General features: G+C 43.9%; 2 protein-coding genes across 3 annotated transcripts; one reads left to right on the forward strand and one right to left on the reverse strand.

Moving 5' to 3' along the window:
• Positions 1 to 1,669: 1,669 nt before the first annotated feature.
• Positions 1,670 to 9,728, reverse strand: ascc1 (activating signal cointegrator 1 complex subunit 1). 2 transcript variants are annotated; one of them, XM_023808127.2, is made up of 10 exons: positions 9,520 to 9,728; positions 8,710 to 8,845; positions 8,252 to 8,351; positions 7,498 to 7,595; positions 6,784 to 6,962; positions 5,604 to 5,737; positions 5,264 to 5,383; positions 5,054 to 5,178; positions 3,100 to 3,173; positions 1,670 to 2,186 (listed from the first exon to the last, which is right to left on the reverse strand). In XM_023808127.2, the coding sequence occupies exons 2-10, from the start codon at positions 8,825 to 8,827 to the stop codon at positions 2,070 to 2,072; spliced, it is 1,065 nt and encodes a 354-aa protein (XP_023663895.1). In that variant the 5' UTR covers positions 8,828 to 8,845; positions 9,520 to 9,728; the 3' UTR covers positions 1,670 to 2,069. The 2 variants fall into 2 exon arrangements, with proteins under 2 accessions (XP_023663895.1, XP_023663896.1); XM_023808128.2 differs by lacking the exon at positions 9,520 to 9,728 and adding an exon at positions 9,212 to 9,432.
• A 123-nt stretch (positions 9,729 to 9,851) lies between these two features.
• Positions 9,852 to 11,617, forward strand: anapc16 (anaphase promoting complex subunit 16). Its single transcript, XM_023808130.2, has 4 exons — positions 9,852 to 9,966; positions 10,487 to 10,643; positions 10,971 to 11,045; positions 11,336 to 11,617. Exons 2-4 carry the CDS (start codon positions 10,502 to 10,504, stop codon positions 11,443 to 11,445), a joined length of 327 nt encoding a protein of 108 aa, XP_023663898.1. The 5' UTR covers positions 9,852 to 9,966; positions 10,487 to 10,501; the 3' UTR covers positions 11,446 to 11,617.
• Positions 11,618 to 14,250: the final 2,633 nt, after the last annotated feature.

Genomic DNA, 14,250 nt, shown 5'->3' on the forward strand with positions numbered 1-14,250 from the left:
ACCACGCTGCCCTATCTGCCGGCACGGACGGAAGTATCTTCACAGTCCGCCGTTGACCTCCTCACCCATACTTGTCTTGCTGAAGCAGAGCCCTCCTCTGTCTATTTCGAAACAGCAGAGCGAATAATTCCTCTCCACCTTTTCTGTTAGGCCCTAAGTCAACTCCTCATGGAAATTTATCGCGGGAAATTAGATTATTACCAGAATTTGCTCATTTCCAAATCTGTCCACTCCCACACAAACGCCTACAAGTCCCTCTCCCCGGAGCGCTTGATGTTTACCTGCGCAGGATTCTGTCTGGCAGGGAGAAACCTTCAATCACACAAAAAATGAAGCAGCGAGAAAACATCTCAGAGAGCCGATCATGGGTAATAAATTAGACACGCGTCTAATTGCACTTATAAACAACAGGACTCCGCTTTAGTTCTCCCTGATGGGCATATCGGATCATATCAGCGTCCCATCCTAATAGTTCTCGCTCAGAAGCATTGAAGGAACACCTAAAGTTCTTGAATCAGTGTCAGAGTTTGATGGTTGGGGCTACAGCTTTTTTCTTCGTTCAAAATAGGGAGATTATACATAAATCCTCCATTATATGGAGAGATGGATTAACAAATGGGCCCAACAGGTTACATTTTGTATACCCGGTTGTCCTATGCGGGGTAACAGGGGGTCCAGAGCGTATCCCGGAAGGTACGGGTGCGAGCTAAAGAATTTCCCCGAATAACCCATCAACCCAACACAGGGCACACACACCATTCACACCTATGGGCAATTTGCAACTAGAATGCGAGTTTAGTGATACGAAATTCATTTCAAGCATGGAGGGCCAGTTTTGGTAGCCAACGATCAGTCCGTCAAGGCCCCTGACTTCGAATGCCACCCAATCTACATTCCGCCCGACCCCTACGGTGGCCCACAGGAGGACTAACCCAGGTTGCCCCTTTGGGCTATGTTCGGCCAAGCCCCATGGGGGAGGGTCTGACCACCATGTGCTTGCCTTTGAGCTCCCTCTCCAGGAATGGCTCCAGAGTGAGGCCCCTATCTCCCCAATCGGGTAGGGTAACATGGTCCATCGTTTTATTTTCCTTCATGGGAGTTTGCCGCCGACAACATGGCTCTTAGGATCACAGAGGTATGCATCCCTTCCACCATAATTTGCTGGCGATTCACGGAGGGGATTCATTTCAAAATATTTATGTAAAATACTGCAGTCTTTGATAATGCCTTACCTACCCGATGGGTGAGTAAATCTATCCAGAGTTTTTCATTTCATCTTTAGTTGTACCCTAAAAGAGCCGCATTTGTGGATGATAAAGTTCCATCATCTTTTAACCACTCATCCTGGGGCAAGGGTAAAAGGGGGGTCAGTCTGAGGTACACTGTATTACTCACAAGATTATGCAGTGCCTTAATATTCACTTCTCAAGATTCCTCTCTTGAAAATTGTACATAGCATCCATCCATCCATCCATCTGCCGCTTGTCTGGGGTCGGGTCGTGGGGGCAGCAGCCTAAGCAGGGATGCCCAGACCTCCCTCTCCCCAGTCACCCCCTCCAGCTCCTCCGGGGGAACCCTAAGGTGTTCCCAGGGCAGCCCAGAGATTTAATTAGAATTGTTCACAAATTAAAATCATCAAGTGTTCCATAAAAACATATTTAAGCCTAAATCTTTAAATGTCACTAGTTTAATTCATTTCAATATTTATAATTTGCTTTATTAATTCAGATTTTATATGCAGCTCTGGGACCTTTCTCAGCCTACAAAAGACTGCACTCTACAGTGACATCTGCTGGACTGACAAAGATCCTGCGTGCATAAATAACCAAAACAAAAATCAGCCCCCTCAGAAAACATAAACACGATGGCTAAGCCTTATCCACAGACAAAGCAGGTTGTTTACAACTGCTGCAATTAGCAGAATCATAAACAGAAGAATATATTCGCTCTGTTTCACAGACACGTTTAAGAGCGAGTTCGTTACTGTAGCCTGGATGCGGTTCGAGCGTTTGTGTTTTTCCGCAGATCTGGCTTCCTCTCCCCCAGCAGGTGTCGAGAGCAGAGGGTCATCATGAGAACGTGACGCTGCCAGCTGACATGTAGAAACCAGAGCTGTCCGTAGAATACCTCTGGGAAATCTGGACAGCATTCAGATCAAACTCTCCAAAACCATAACTGCCAAACATCTACAAACAGAAAAAAACAGACAAGCTGTCAGGCAAAAAAAAAAAAAAATCAAATTACACTTTTAAGATTTAACCTTTTGCATAGTCCTTTCAGATGAGTGCTTTGCCAAATGCTACACTTAAAAAAAACCAGCAATCCATTTTCCTGTTACTCCTCAGCGCATATGTACACTGGAGAGGCTGCTGCACATCATACTAATCCTGATTATTTGTTGGATCGCAGCCAGCTCAGCTCAGAAATCAGCTCACGACAGTGTAAAACAATCTAATGAGACCTCCACACCGTGGAATTTAATAATCACTGAGGAAATCATAATCAAAATTCATCTGGAGCACAGATTGAATTACCGCCCATACCAATCTCCATTCCCATCCCGTTACGGAAATCAGCTTTTGAAATATTTAGGTTCCACTCCAGGAGCAGACACAGAATAAGAAAAAGGGCATCTCGAACACAAACAGTGTGTTACTATGGTTACCGCATAACGAACACTACCCTGGAATTCTCAAATGACGTTTCCCTAAAAGTAACACTGAATCACAAAAGCCCTCTTGACATTTAGAAGACCCTCATCGTGGATTAAAGTACATCGAAGGGTTTTCAGGAGAGGAACATCATGTCTGGCACGACATGTCTCCATCTCAAAGGCTTGTCACAGCAGGTTCCTGCAACATAATTTGGCTTAAAAGTTGTAATTTAACAACAACTTGAACAACTTGCAGAATGAATGACGTGAGTTTCCAAAGGTAGTGTGAAAATGGATTGGTGTGTGTATATATATTTTTTGACAAACAATGACAATTTTAGATGACCACTAGAGGGAAGACATGAGACATGGCGGAATAAAGCAGACCTCATCTCGGTTAGATCGGCGGTCATTTATACCTGGGATTCTGAGTGTGTGAAACTTACCCTCAATATATTCCGTGCATCAAACGATTCCCGGTCTTTCGCGTTCGGTCTCCTTGCGTCACCCTTGTCTTCAGCTAGAGACAGGAATGAGAACCTATTAGTCTTGCTGTTAAAATGTTTGGTATATTAGACACAACACCCCAGACCCAAAACACGCAGCATGTTCTCCACGCAGCATGTTTCCTGCAACGTGCCATTGGCTTGTTTACCAATAATCAACACGAGCAGGAAGGATCCTCAACATACACGGGACGGCCGTGTTATTGTTGCATTCCTCTGAATTAAGGGCGGTGGCGCTCTTTCACAGAGGCAAAAACAACACCGACAGCCGATCAGAACATCCGCTGATGGTAAACAGTTCGTGCTGAGGCAGCCTCTCCCCCCCCCCCCGCACCCGGCCACCAGTGAGCACCCATACTATAAATCATGTTTGGGATCTCTGTCTGGACGGCATCCATTTGTGGATGAATGAACTCATTGTGGACGCTGCTGAAAACACACACGGCGTCCCAGGACATAAACAGAACCAGGGGCTCGGAGGAGCTGTTTGCGGGGAACCAAACTGAACACACTCTGGTTGCATAAGAGAGCTTTCGGGCTCAAACTGGTCATGCTCATAAAAACACCTGTGCTTGGCCTACTGTGACCGACTAAACTAAACACCTAGCGTGATTAACAGCAATCAGTTTTGGTACCAATGGAAAACAGTGACACGTAACTGGCTTGATTAGGCCATTTACAGTCAGAGGACCGAGACTGTTCAGCAAACCGCTGGAGTGTTAAATATGAGTGAAAAAAGCTATTTTGAACATGGTTGTTCCAGCATCAGAGAAACAGCCAGGATCGTAAAATTTTTATGCGGTACAGTGTAGAGTTTACTGGGGAGGCTGTAATGAACAATAAGATCTAGGCAGCAGCAGTTCTGAGGGTGAGAACTCCATGTTTGAGAGAGGTCTGGGCGGAAAGAAAGTAGAAAAGTGCCATGGACCAAACTCCATAAGGGAAGGTTTCAGCATCTTCTGAATTCATGCCTCCAATTAATCAGGTGCTTCTCTAAGCGAAAAATGGTCCTGCCCAGTACTAGTTGCGACCCTTTTTGACCCATTACAAAAAAGGTTTAAGCTGAAATGCAGACAGACAAGAGAAAACAAAAAAGAAAAACAATACTGGAACACTTCATCTCCATTTGGAGAACTGCTCATGTCAGGTTAGAGACACTGTCTGCTGCTCTCAGAAGCAAAGGGAAAATAACTGTATCCAGCTCTGAACAAGTATAGCCAGGTGGCTCACAGTGAACAGCTCAAGGCATTATCCCCCCTGGCAAGAATAGCTTTATAGTAAATAAAAGTCCTTGCTAGACATGAACTATTTTTTTGACAGGGGTGGTTGTGGGATTATCGATGGAGGAAGAGTCCAGGTATATAGCATCCTACAGATGCTGGTGTAGGGCTGGCAAGGGGGGGGGGAGACATTATATATTATAGCCAGTGCTCCTCATTTTCTCTGGTGCTCCTACATGCCCCTGTCGTTTTCCCCATTTCTTATCCACCCAACTGTCTTTGAGAATGATATCATCCAAAAACCGGCTGACCAATCAGAGTGAGCGTCTCTGCAGGGCTGCAGCGGGGGCCAGGCCATCGTGACACGCGATGTTCAGCGTCCGGGCCGAGCCATGCAAACAACACCTCTTTGGACTGCAGGTTATATCCTCTAACGATCACCCTAGCTTAAAATGAAAACCGAAGAACCAATTCGAGTTGGAAGCTCTTTGCGGATACTGGATGCTTTGGGAATAGATATTTGAGTCCACCCAAAAAGATTGATGTGAAGAGATCCTTTATTTCTGCATGGGTGTAACACCCCATGAAGCCCATTAGGGGCTGGTTCTGGGTTGGAACTGGCAGCCCCAGGGAGCCCCAAGCTAATGGCAAAGGTTTGAGAGCACAAAGGTTACCTGAAGAGTCCTTCCTGAAGAGCGTGTTCATCACAGTGGCGTGCAGCTTCACTCTGTCCCACTGCTTCGCCATCAACCCCGCCGACACAAAGTGCTCCACCAGCCGGTCAGCGATCGCCTGCAACCTGTGGCCGTTGTGGGGTCAAAGGTCAGAAGTGATGTCACTCTAGCAGCTAAAGAACGTCACAGCTGACTGGGGATGTGGCTCACCGGTCAGACCCGTCCTTGGGTCGAACTTTAGCGTAAAGGACGTCCACCATGGCGGGGTCGTCGTTCATGTATTCAATCCCCTCCACCATGAGAGAAATCGGCTTCCCTCCTGCGATGTCCCTGAAGGAAAACGTCAAGAAGAACAATCAAGGTGACCTCATCCAGCACCTGCTCGACTCAAATGCCCCGAATTATATGCAGCTTTTTCATTTTATCCATGGTACTGGCATAAAAAAACCTGCATGGGATGAAAAGGCAACAATGCAGTTCAGGCAGAGTCAACAGCAGGGGGCCGATGCCTTGTGTTTGCATACGATCTCCCAGAATTCCCAGCGGCCACCTGATGAAGTCCTGGCACTGCTGGAGCAGCTGGCGAGCTCTGGCCACCTCGGTGTCACTGAGCAGAGTGAGGGTCCCCACGGTCAGGTGGAGCTTGGCGGGGTTCTGGAAGATGCTGTCACCCACGCCATGGTCCTTCAGAGACACGGTTAAGCTGTCATGAACACACTACTGCCGACGGCTGGGCCATAGACAGCGAGGTTAATGTAACCGCATGACATGGAAAAAGGACAACAGGAAGGAATATGGTTCTAGGAAATAATGTTTCCCAATCCGGTCCTCGGGGACCAGTCCAGCTCCTGGTAGTAAAAACGTGGACTGTCTGGAAGGGAGCAAAAACGTGGACTGTCTGGCAGGGAGCAAAAACGTGGACTGTCTGGCAGGGAGCAAAAACGTGGACTGTCTGGCAGGGAGCAAAAACGTGGACTGTCTGGCAGGGAGCAAAAACGTGGACTGTCTACAGGTCCACAAGGACTGGACTGGGACTGTCCTATATGACTTGTTCAACATGGAAAATTTTGTATTTATGCTCCTTACTACAAATGGCTGAATCCTCCACGGTCCTTGTTTCAAACAAACAAAATCTGGCATTCCCTTGCAGAATCTTTAGCCTATTACGTTATTACTCTGATTTAGTTAGCTTTCAGATTTTTGTTTCTGAGAATTAAACTCAATTCACTACCGTCTCTATAATTCTCATTACAAAAGGATGTTCCTCACATGGATACACATTTTAACATGACATCCTGCAAGGGTCGTTTGGTGTTTGGCAAAAGACTTGGATAGACAAAGGCACCTTTGTTTTCTGATTGTACTCAGGTACCTCTCGAAAATAAATAAATAAATAAATAAATAAAAACTGTGGGCAATTTAGAGACGCCAACCGGCAAAGCAGCCTGAGAAAGCTTGTGATACAGTGAGACCATGCAAACTGTGCACACACACACACACACACACACACAGTGCAGGGAGAGAACTAAACAATCCTACCACCTGAATTACAATTACCATTACAATGCACACACTGGGTACTAAAAAACAAAAACCTAAAGAGTGAGCAAAACTATTATTCTACTTCTGGAATGACCTCTTCCTATTTCACTGTTTCACTTATTTTTTAATAGCATTATTTACAAAAAATTTTTAAATCCCCTCAGTCCCACCAATTGAAATGTCCCTACCTTGGAGCATCGCTCCAGAACATCATCCTTAAACTTCAGGAAGTGTTCCTGAATTAGCGCGTGATTCAAAGCGAAGGACAGGAAGTGCGTGAAAGGCTGCTTGGTCCTGAAGCTCTCCACCAGGAGCTCTACACGCGTCACCGCCGACGTCACCGCCGACCTCTGCTGCCCTGTGATCACTGTGCCCAAGAAAACACAAAAGGACAGGAATTAACAGCTACCCAATGAGGCACTCTCATCACTTAGTTACAAAATCCCACCTCAGCCAGAGGGAGGCGATGTACAAAGTGTCATATTTGTTTGCCAACGTTGGCCAAAGCTCCATCCTTCCTTCAGACAATCATGCAAAATTCACCCAAGGAATGGCTTCAAAACAACAAATTAAATATCAAAATACTGCCCAAAAATAAGCAAGAGGAATATAATGGCACCAGGCGTTTTCCTGGTGGGCCAAATGGAGTCATTAGCCAGCAAATTTACAATAGGGGACCCCCCCCCCCCACTTCAGTTTTATCATAGATATATATATAAGTGGGTGGGCCTGAGGGGCAATAGTCCAGGGCTGATTTTTTTTATCCCAGTTCAGCCCTGATAAGATTCCTCAGAATTTGCAAGAAAACATGAGAAAACATAGTAGCTTGGATTTGATTCGGAAAAAAGGTGAGAATCAGCTTCCCGGTGTCACTCTGAATGAGACGTCGCAGCTTCACCCACCAATCTGCCCCTCCACCCCCTGCTTGGGAATGGCGATGCTGGTCTTGGTTTCCGTTTCAAGTCTCTTTCTCGTTTCTCCCTTCTTCCCAATAATATACCTGCAAAAGAGACAGTGACCCGTCACGTCTGTGGCACGATTTCAGCTCTCACTTAAGACGCAGACTGGCCCAGTAGAGGCTCCCGGTGTCTGCCTCCTTAGCGGCTGATTTGTAATAAGCCTCTTGCTGTAAATCAGACCGTGCAGCTCAGTCTGGAATCCTACCTTTTTTAATTTAACACTGCTTCAACCGTCTGCAACCCGTATTAATAATTCGTCTAGCTCAACCATTCAGAGTCGGTTTCAAGATGTGCAACTAGTCAAGGGCTGGTTGGGGGTCATTTTGTGAGTCCATATGCCTTGAATTAAACTTTTTTACTTTGTTTCTTTGTTTATTTTCACAATTTCTACTATCATCATTATGTTCCCACTCAGCTGCTCTCGCTTCAGGGCAGGGTATGCCGGTGACTTCTTCCTTTGATGTATTTTGGCTTTTCTTCCTTTTTCTAGAATGCTGTCTCAGGATACAGTGTAGAAGGATGTTTTTTTATGTTATTTGTTAATTATTTTTCAAGTTCTTCTTCCATTGTCTTTCAATAAAAAATCTGATCACAAAAAAAGCACACTGGTGCAACAAAAAACATAGATATTTTCAAGATCTAGATAAGGTTTGAAGGACAGATGGAGGCAGAGAAGGGCTGTGAGCGGAGCACTGACTTGTAAAGGACACTGGGCATGTCCATGGCACAGCGAAAGCCCTTCTCAGTTTCCTCCACAGAGACCATGTTGCAGGGTTCATCAGCACAATGCGCAGAGTCTATCGAGAAGATATGGAAGGGGACCGAGAGAGAGAGATCAGCAACCAGCACGGCAACCCTGTTGCGCAGGCCTGATAACAAACCATAAATTGACAACTTGACAGTGATTTTTGAGCAATAATGTGGCACTTTCCAATAAAGAAATCCTGCACTGGGAATCAGTATCTGAAACTTTTTTTGTAACACTTCAGGTTGAGAAACAGTTACGACAATCATTTTCCATTCGGTTTCCTTCATGCAATTCTTAACCATCATAAGGTAAATCAATACAATGATCTGCAGGGTCACTGTCGAAACAGCTTGTTCATTTTAAAGTGTCGGTGAAAGTACAATTATCACAGATGGGTTAAGTACTACCTGTTCCTGTGTAAGAAAATTCATCATCATCTTCCTCTTGATAAACGTGTTCTTTGATTACATTTTTCCTGTAAATTCTTCCATTGATATTTATTAGTGTTGGTCGTAACACATCCATTTTCACCTGGAAATTTCACTGTAAAGGAAGTTTAATAAAATTCAAACCTGACATAAGCAGGCTAATCCGATAGGTGGCGCTGCACATCCTGTTCTAAAGCATCCACCGACGCATAAAAACATAAAACCAGAAACGTACGTAAGCCAGCGTCTCCCAAATCCCATCACCGTAGCCCCATAGTTTAATACTCGTTTTCATTTCTTCCACTCTCTTAGCATTTGTTATCCTGTACATTAAAATACGACTTTAAATTAAAAATCCTCCATAAGACATTTTTCATTTCCAATTATTTCCTTCGCAGCCACTCACATACGGATTAATCTATATAAATTAACAAATTTGGTCCGTAAGAGATTCATAAATGATGAGAAGGAATTGTATCACCTCAAATATGTATATTTAAATTTGTTCCAAATACTGCCGTAAGCCGTTTAAATTAGTATCTCAATCAATCACAATCAAAGTCCTCAGTCTTTCTAGAACTGGGAGGACTGGGGGCTATGATGAGCACATCTGGAAAACGCTGACTTGGACTCAAGGTGTCTGTTTAATCTTTATCATTGGTTCAAGGACTATTTCAATTAGTTAACTAGATAAAGTGAATATGGCGTCCTTGAAACATCTTTACGATGACAGTACCTAGAAATGATCAGTTCATCAATAATGGTTGAATAAAAAATTAGACGGCTCACCACAGCGGAAGATACCCTGGTAGCACCAGCTCAAAACGAACGTATGAAAGTACTTATTTCTACACCGATCTTTTAAAGGCGATAACTAAATACACATAAAATGAACGAGAAAGACGTGGCGTGATATCTACTGTGAAAAAGTTTCAGCTACTATCTTACATCCCACGTTCGTCTCATGTCACTAATATTCGCATTTTTCACGCAGTGTTCTTACACAGCACCCCTAACCAGTCGATCGACGTGGATTTATTCAGAAATACAAATGAATGACATCTTCAGCAGACGAAACTTTCAGCTATTTAGGCTTTAACGCCATTTACGGCAACCTGTCGCAAATATTTTCACTGCATGAGCCGTAAAGCGATTTTCCTTTACTGCAGCGTCGTTGTTTTTCCAAGATTGTTTTTGTCTTTCTACCCGAAAACATATTGTTCGTATCTTTAAAAGGTAAAAAGCTTCAACGCCATAATGTTTATGACTTGTAAATTAAGTCTTATCTAGTACGAGTGTAGTAATTAATGAATTGCTTGCCAGTCTTTGCCATTTTACTACAAACTGTCGCAATATGGGTAATTTAAAGTCAAAAGTCGCGGGATCGTTTTAATAAGCTAGTTAAACTTCGAGTTTATCTCTTGTGTGAAATTAAACGAAAATTTGTTTAGTAAAGTATTTAGATCTGCTCGTACTTCGTATTATACTTTAATTTATTTGGCAGCTCTATCCTGGAAAATATCCGATTAACATTTCAGTTAATTAAGTCGGTTGTACTAACTACAACATAATACAGATGCAATGGTCCCTGTCTTTAATCTCTTTTATGACTGGTAGGGGTAAAACCACCCTAGGCAAAAGTAAAAGCATCAATGGTCGAGTATTTATTGCGCGGATGGCGGCTCCGACTCGCTTTTAAGTATATGGGGCTTTTAACATGTGGCGACTTGAAAGGCTCCTTTGCCACTTTGTATAGGTTGGCGGGACGGCAATGGCAGCGTCCTCCTCCTCCTCTTCGGCCGGGGGTGTCAGCGGGAGCTCTGTCACTGGGTCTGGATTTAGTGCTTCGGAGCTCATCCCCCCTCGGAAAGTGCTCTACACGTACCCAAAAGGAGCCGGGGAGATGATGGAAGGTCTCATGAGCGTTATCTCTCATCCCCATACGCAGCAACGATCCGTGGGCCAAATCGGAGTATAATCTGATAATGATTGGTGTACACTTTGGGTTTGTTGTTGCAGGGAGTTTCATTCCTGTAAAACAAATCTAAAGCAATCTGCACCTTTTCCTCATGGTTACTCCAGTTTGGCACAGCCCCTAATTTCCCTGGACTTGCTTTCCTCTTCTTCCCCTTATTCTTAACTGCTTTCTGTTCCCAGTCTCTTATCCTTGCCAATCTAATTAAAACTGACATGATGGACAGACTCGGAGCTGTGCTGATGTGTGTGTTTGTCATTTTCAGATGGCTCTGATAGGTTTTTGTGCGAGTCGGTGTTCAGCTATCAAGTCGCGTCGACGCTAAAGCAGGTGAAACACGGTAAGTGTATGTGGACTGTTTTCTGTATTCATCGCGGTGTTCCGGAGTAGCCTACTGCATGATTTTTATTTTTATTTTTTGCAAGGCTTTTCTGTCACAGGCTCTGAACGTGCCGTAAAATTTCAATCAGTGGTTAGAACTGAGAACAAAGGGCCGCTGTTTCCCAGATATATTTAGTGGATATTTATCAGCGGTTTTAACGCTAGAACTTAAGCCAAGACTTTCAATATTAAAACGAACACATTTCATTTCTTTAATCTAACGTACATTATTTATCCCCCCTCTCCAAGATCAACAGGTGTCCCGAATGGAGAAACTGGCCAGTTTGGTCGAGGAGCTGGAAGCAGACGAGTGGCGATATAAACCTATCGAGCAGCTTTTAGGATTCACGCCTTCCTAGTCATAAAGCCCACAGCGCTTTGGTTTGGGGAGGGTGAGGATTATACGTCTCTGGAATATAACCTTTTTTAAGTGATTAATGCAACCTCTTTTTATCTCATTCATTTTTCCCCCTGTCACATTGTACACTGGTTAGTGTCAAAATATAGCTAAATAAACAGCAAACATTGTAACGCTATAGTCTGTGCACTCTGTATAGTATGCTAAGTGTGTGATTTATTTATTAGTAGTGTGGCTCTGTGTTCCAGCAGAAGTATTTTTGGCCTCGACTTTTTCACAACAGCAGTACTGGCGTGTGTGTGTGTTGGGGGAAGGGGGGCTGGTTGGCTCCGGCTGTCTCCTGTCCTTCACGGCTGTTGGCTGTTGAGTAACTCCAGCTGCCTTTCCTGATCGCTCGCGCGGCCGAAGCTGGCCGTGAAAGTGCTGAGACACCGCGGGTCACGTGACCGTCAAGCCTCTCCTCTGACGTCCCAACTCTTGGCTCCCTGCGGACGCGCGTCTGCTTCGAGGAATCTGGACGGGAAGCCTGTACGCTCGTGCTTTATTCTGGCAGCAAAACCTTTTGAAGTTTGTTGGAGAGCCGAAAAAAGTTTTCAGGGTCATTTGGCCATGATATAAATGCACAAGCACCTCTGAGAAAATATTTTTGCATAATTATACGTTTATTATATGATTATTATACATTTGTGTGGTTATTTTTTGTCCTCGTTTTCACGCAAAGCGTTTAATAGTATATTAAAATGTATTTGTATCCTTCTACCATGTGTGTTATTCACATAAGTATCTCATTCATCGATAAGTCTCCCAATAGAACAAAGCAGTCTGACTGGAAAGGACCTAGGGGCGTTGGATACTTTATGCAGTAAGTGTAAAATCATGCTTTACACACTCATGAATCAGTGATTGTGAAAGCCATTTCTGTAATGTTAGAGGAAAAGCGTAAGAAGGTAATGAATCATCTTAACATATAATTCGTCATTTAAATGACTGATTTCCAGAAGAGCCGCTTTCATCCGGTTTTATGATTATCTGTCTGAATCTGTGGTGAAATAAAGGAAACAAACAATACAGCCGAATACATGAAATCCCTTGACCCATAGCGCCTATTCTTTGGGATTCACACCGATCTGATGAGTTGAAAAAAGTGGGAAGCCGCGACTTTGAAACAATGGGAACTGCTTTTCTGTTTGTGCTTATGCAGCCTGCTGTTACCGCTGGGAACGCGGGACGCGATAAAAAGCCGGGTGTGACTGCAGGCTGCGGGGATCATCAGCGATAGCTGCTTGTTTTTCTTGATGGCAGGGCGATCCCGATTCCCGCATCAATTTTAACAGCCCGACATGAGCTGCCCCTCCTCCGGTGCTGTGTGCCGCCACAGCTGCTTTTCACTAACAGCGATGGGACGTGAAACATAAATACCTATCCGTGTGTGAATGACTGTCTTTTTTTCTTCTCAGATAACCACTTTTTAATTTTTTTTTTTTTTTTGCCAGAAGCTGTTATCTGAATATCCAGGATTAATTTGAGTAGTTTGAGTTAATTTGAGTAGTTGTGTGGTATTAAAAATGCCAAGTAAAATAAGATTTCCTTTTTTCGTTCTATCCCAGTCTGCTAGTACAGTTACTGACAAACTTTGTCTTTTGTGAAGAGCTTTTTTTTAGGTCAAGCATCTCCACAAACGTGTCTCTGGTATGCAAATATTTTTGAGGCGGTACTCTCCTACATACTGGCACATTAAAATGAAGCCAGAATAGGTATAAAGAATGAACAGTTGTACCGCTGTACAGAATGTACTGTTCTCTTAAAATTGTCTACCCTATTTTCCTTAAAAGGAAATGGCCAGCCTTCCAAGGCACGCTCCTGGGTCCTAATGCCAGCATTTTACGCGCCTGTTTATAACGGCTTTTTGTCACGCCATTGGATGCCACTCAAAGTCAATTTCCGTTATCAGATAAGGAAGTAACCTAACAAACAGTACTATAAAGACAATGTAACACTGGGACTTAGCGTTCACTGTTTAACTATTTCACAGAATCGGGCGAGCAATAAAAACACATAACGTCACTTGTTAAGCTGTTGCTGTTGTAACAGGATGCATAGTAAGGGTGAATATTATACAACACCTGCAAATATTGAAGCTTTTGAGCGGGGTGGATACAGTGTGGATGCTTTTCTGTGCAAATCTGTCTTAGACCGTGGGGCCATAGCAGGAGAAGCCCCTGCTGATCGCTAGTGTTATTCATATCTTACCATCACTATTGTTGCCTGTGTAGTGTACCTCATTGCCTTATGTTAATTGACATATTAACCCCAGGTACATATTCTAGAACGCTCAGGTGCCTGTTTTTAATACCCAGTTCAATAGGAAACCAAATGTATTACTTTATTTGGGGGGAATATCATTTAAGGGTGATAAGGTAACTTGGTGGTTAGTGCTGTTGCCTCACCGCTTCAGTGTTGTGGGTTCGAGTCCAACCTCTGCTATGTGTGTGGAGTTTGCATGTCCTGTTTGTTTTGTGCCAGTTTCCTTCAGGTACCTGGGTTTCCTCTCACAGTCCAAAGACACACAGTTGGCTGTGCCACATAGCAGGCTGCTTAATACAAGACTAACAGCTAAAACCCGAGTTCACGCTTCCCCCTGACAGAAATGCTTAGCAACTGTCTACAGAATCCATTGATGTCCTTATTATTATGCAGCTGTGACGATGCATATTTTTCAGTTCTGGAGCCATGAGCAGCACATCGAGTGACACGTAAACATGAAAAGTGCCATAATCAATTTATTTGTGTCTCTGGTCTCTAAACA

The sequence above is a fragment of the Paramormyrops kingsleyae genome, chromosome 20 (assembly GCF_048594095.1).
Source record: "Paramormyrops kingsleyae isolate MSU_618 chromosome 20, PKINGS_0.4, whole genome shotgun sequence".
Taxonomy (NCBI): Eukaryota; Metazoa; Chordata; class Actinopteri; order Osteoglossiformes; family Mormyridae; genus Paramormyrops; species Paramormyrops kingsleyae.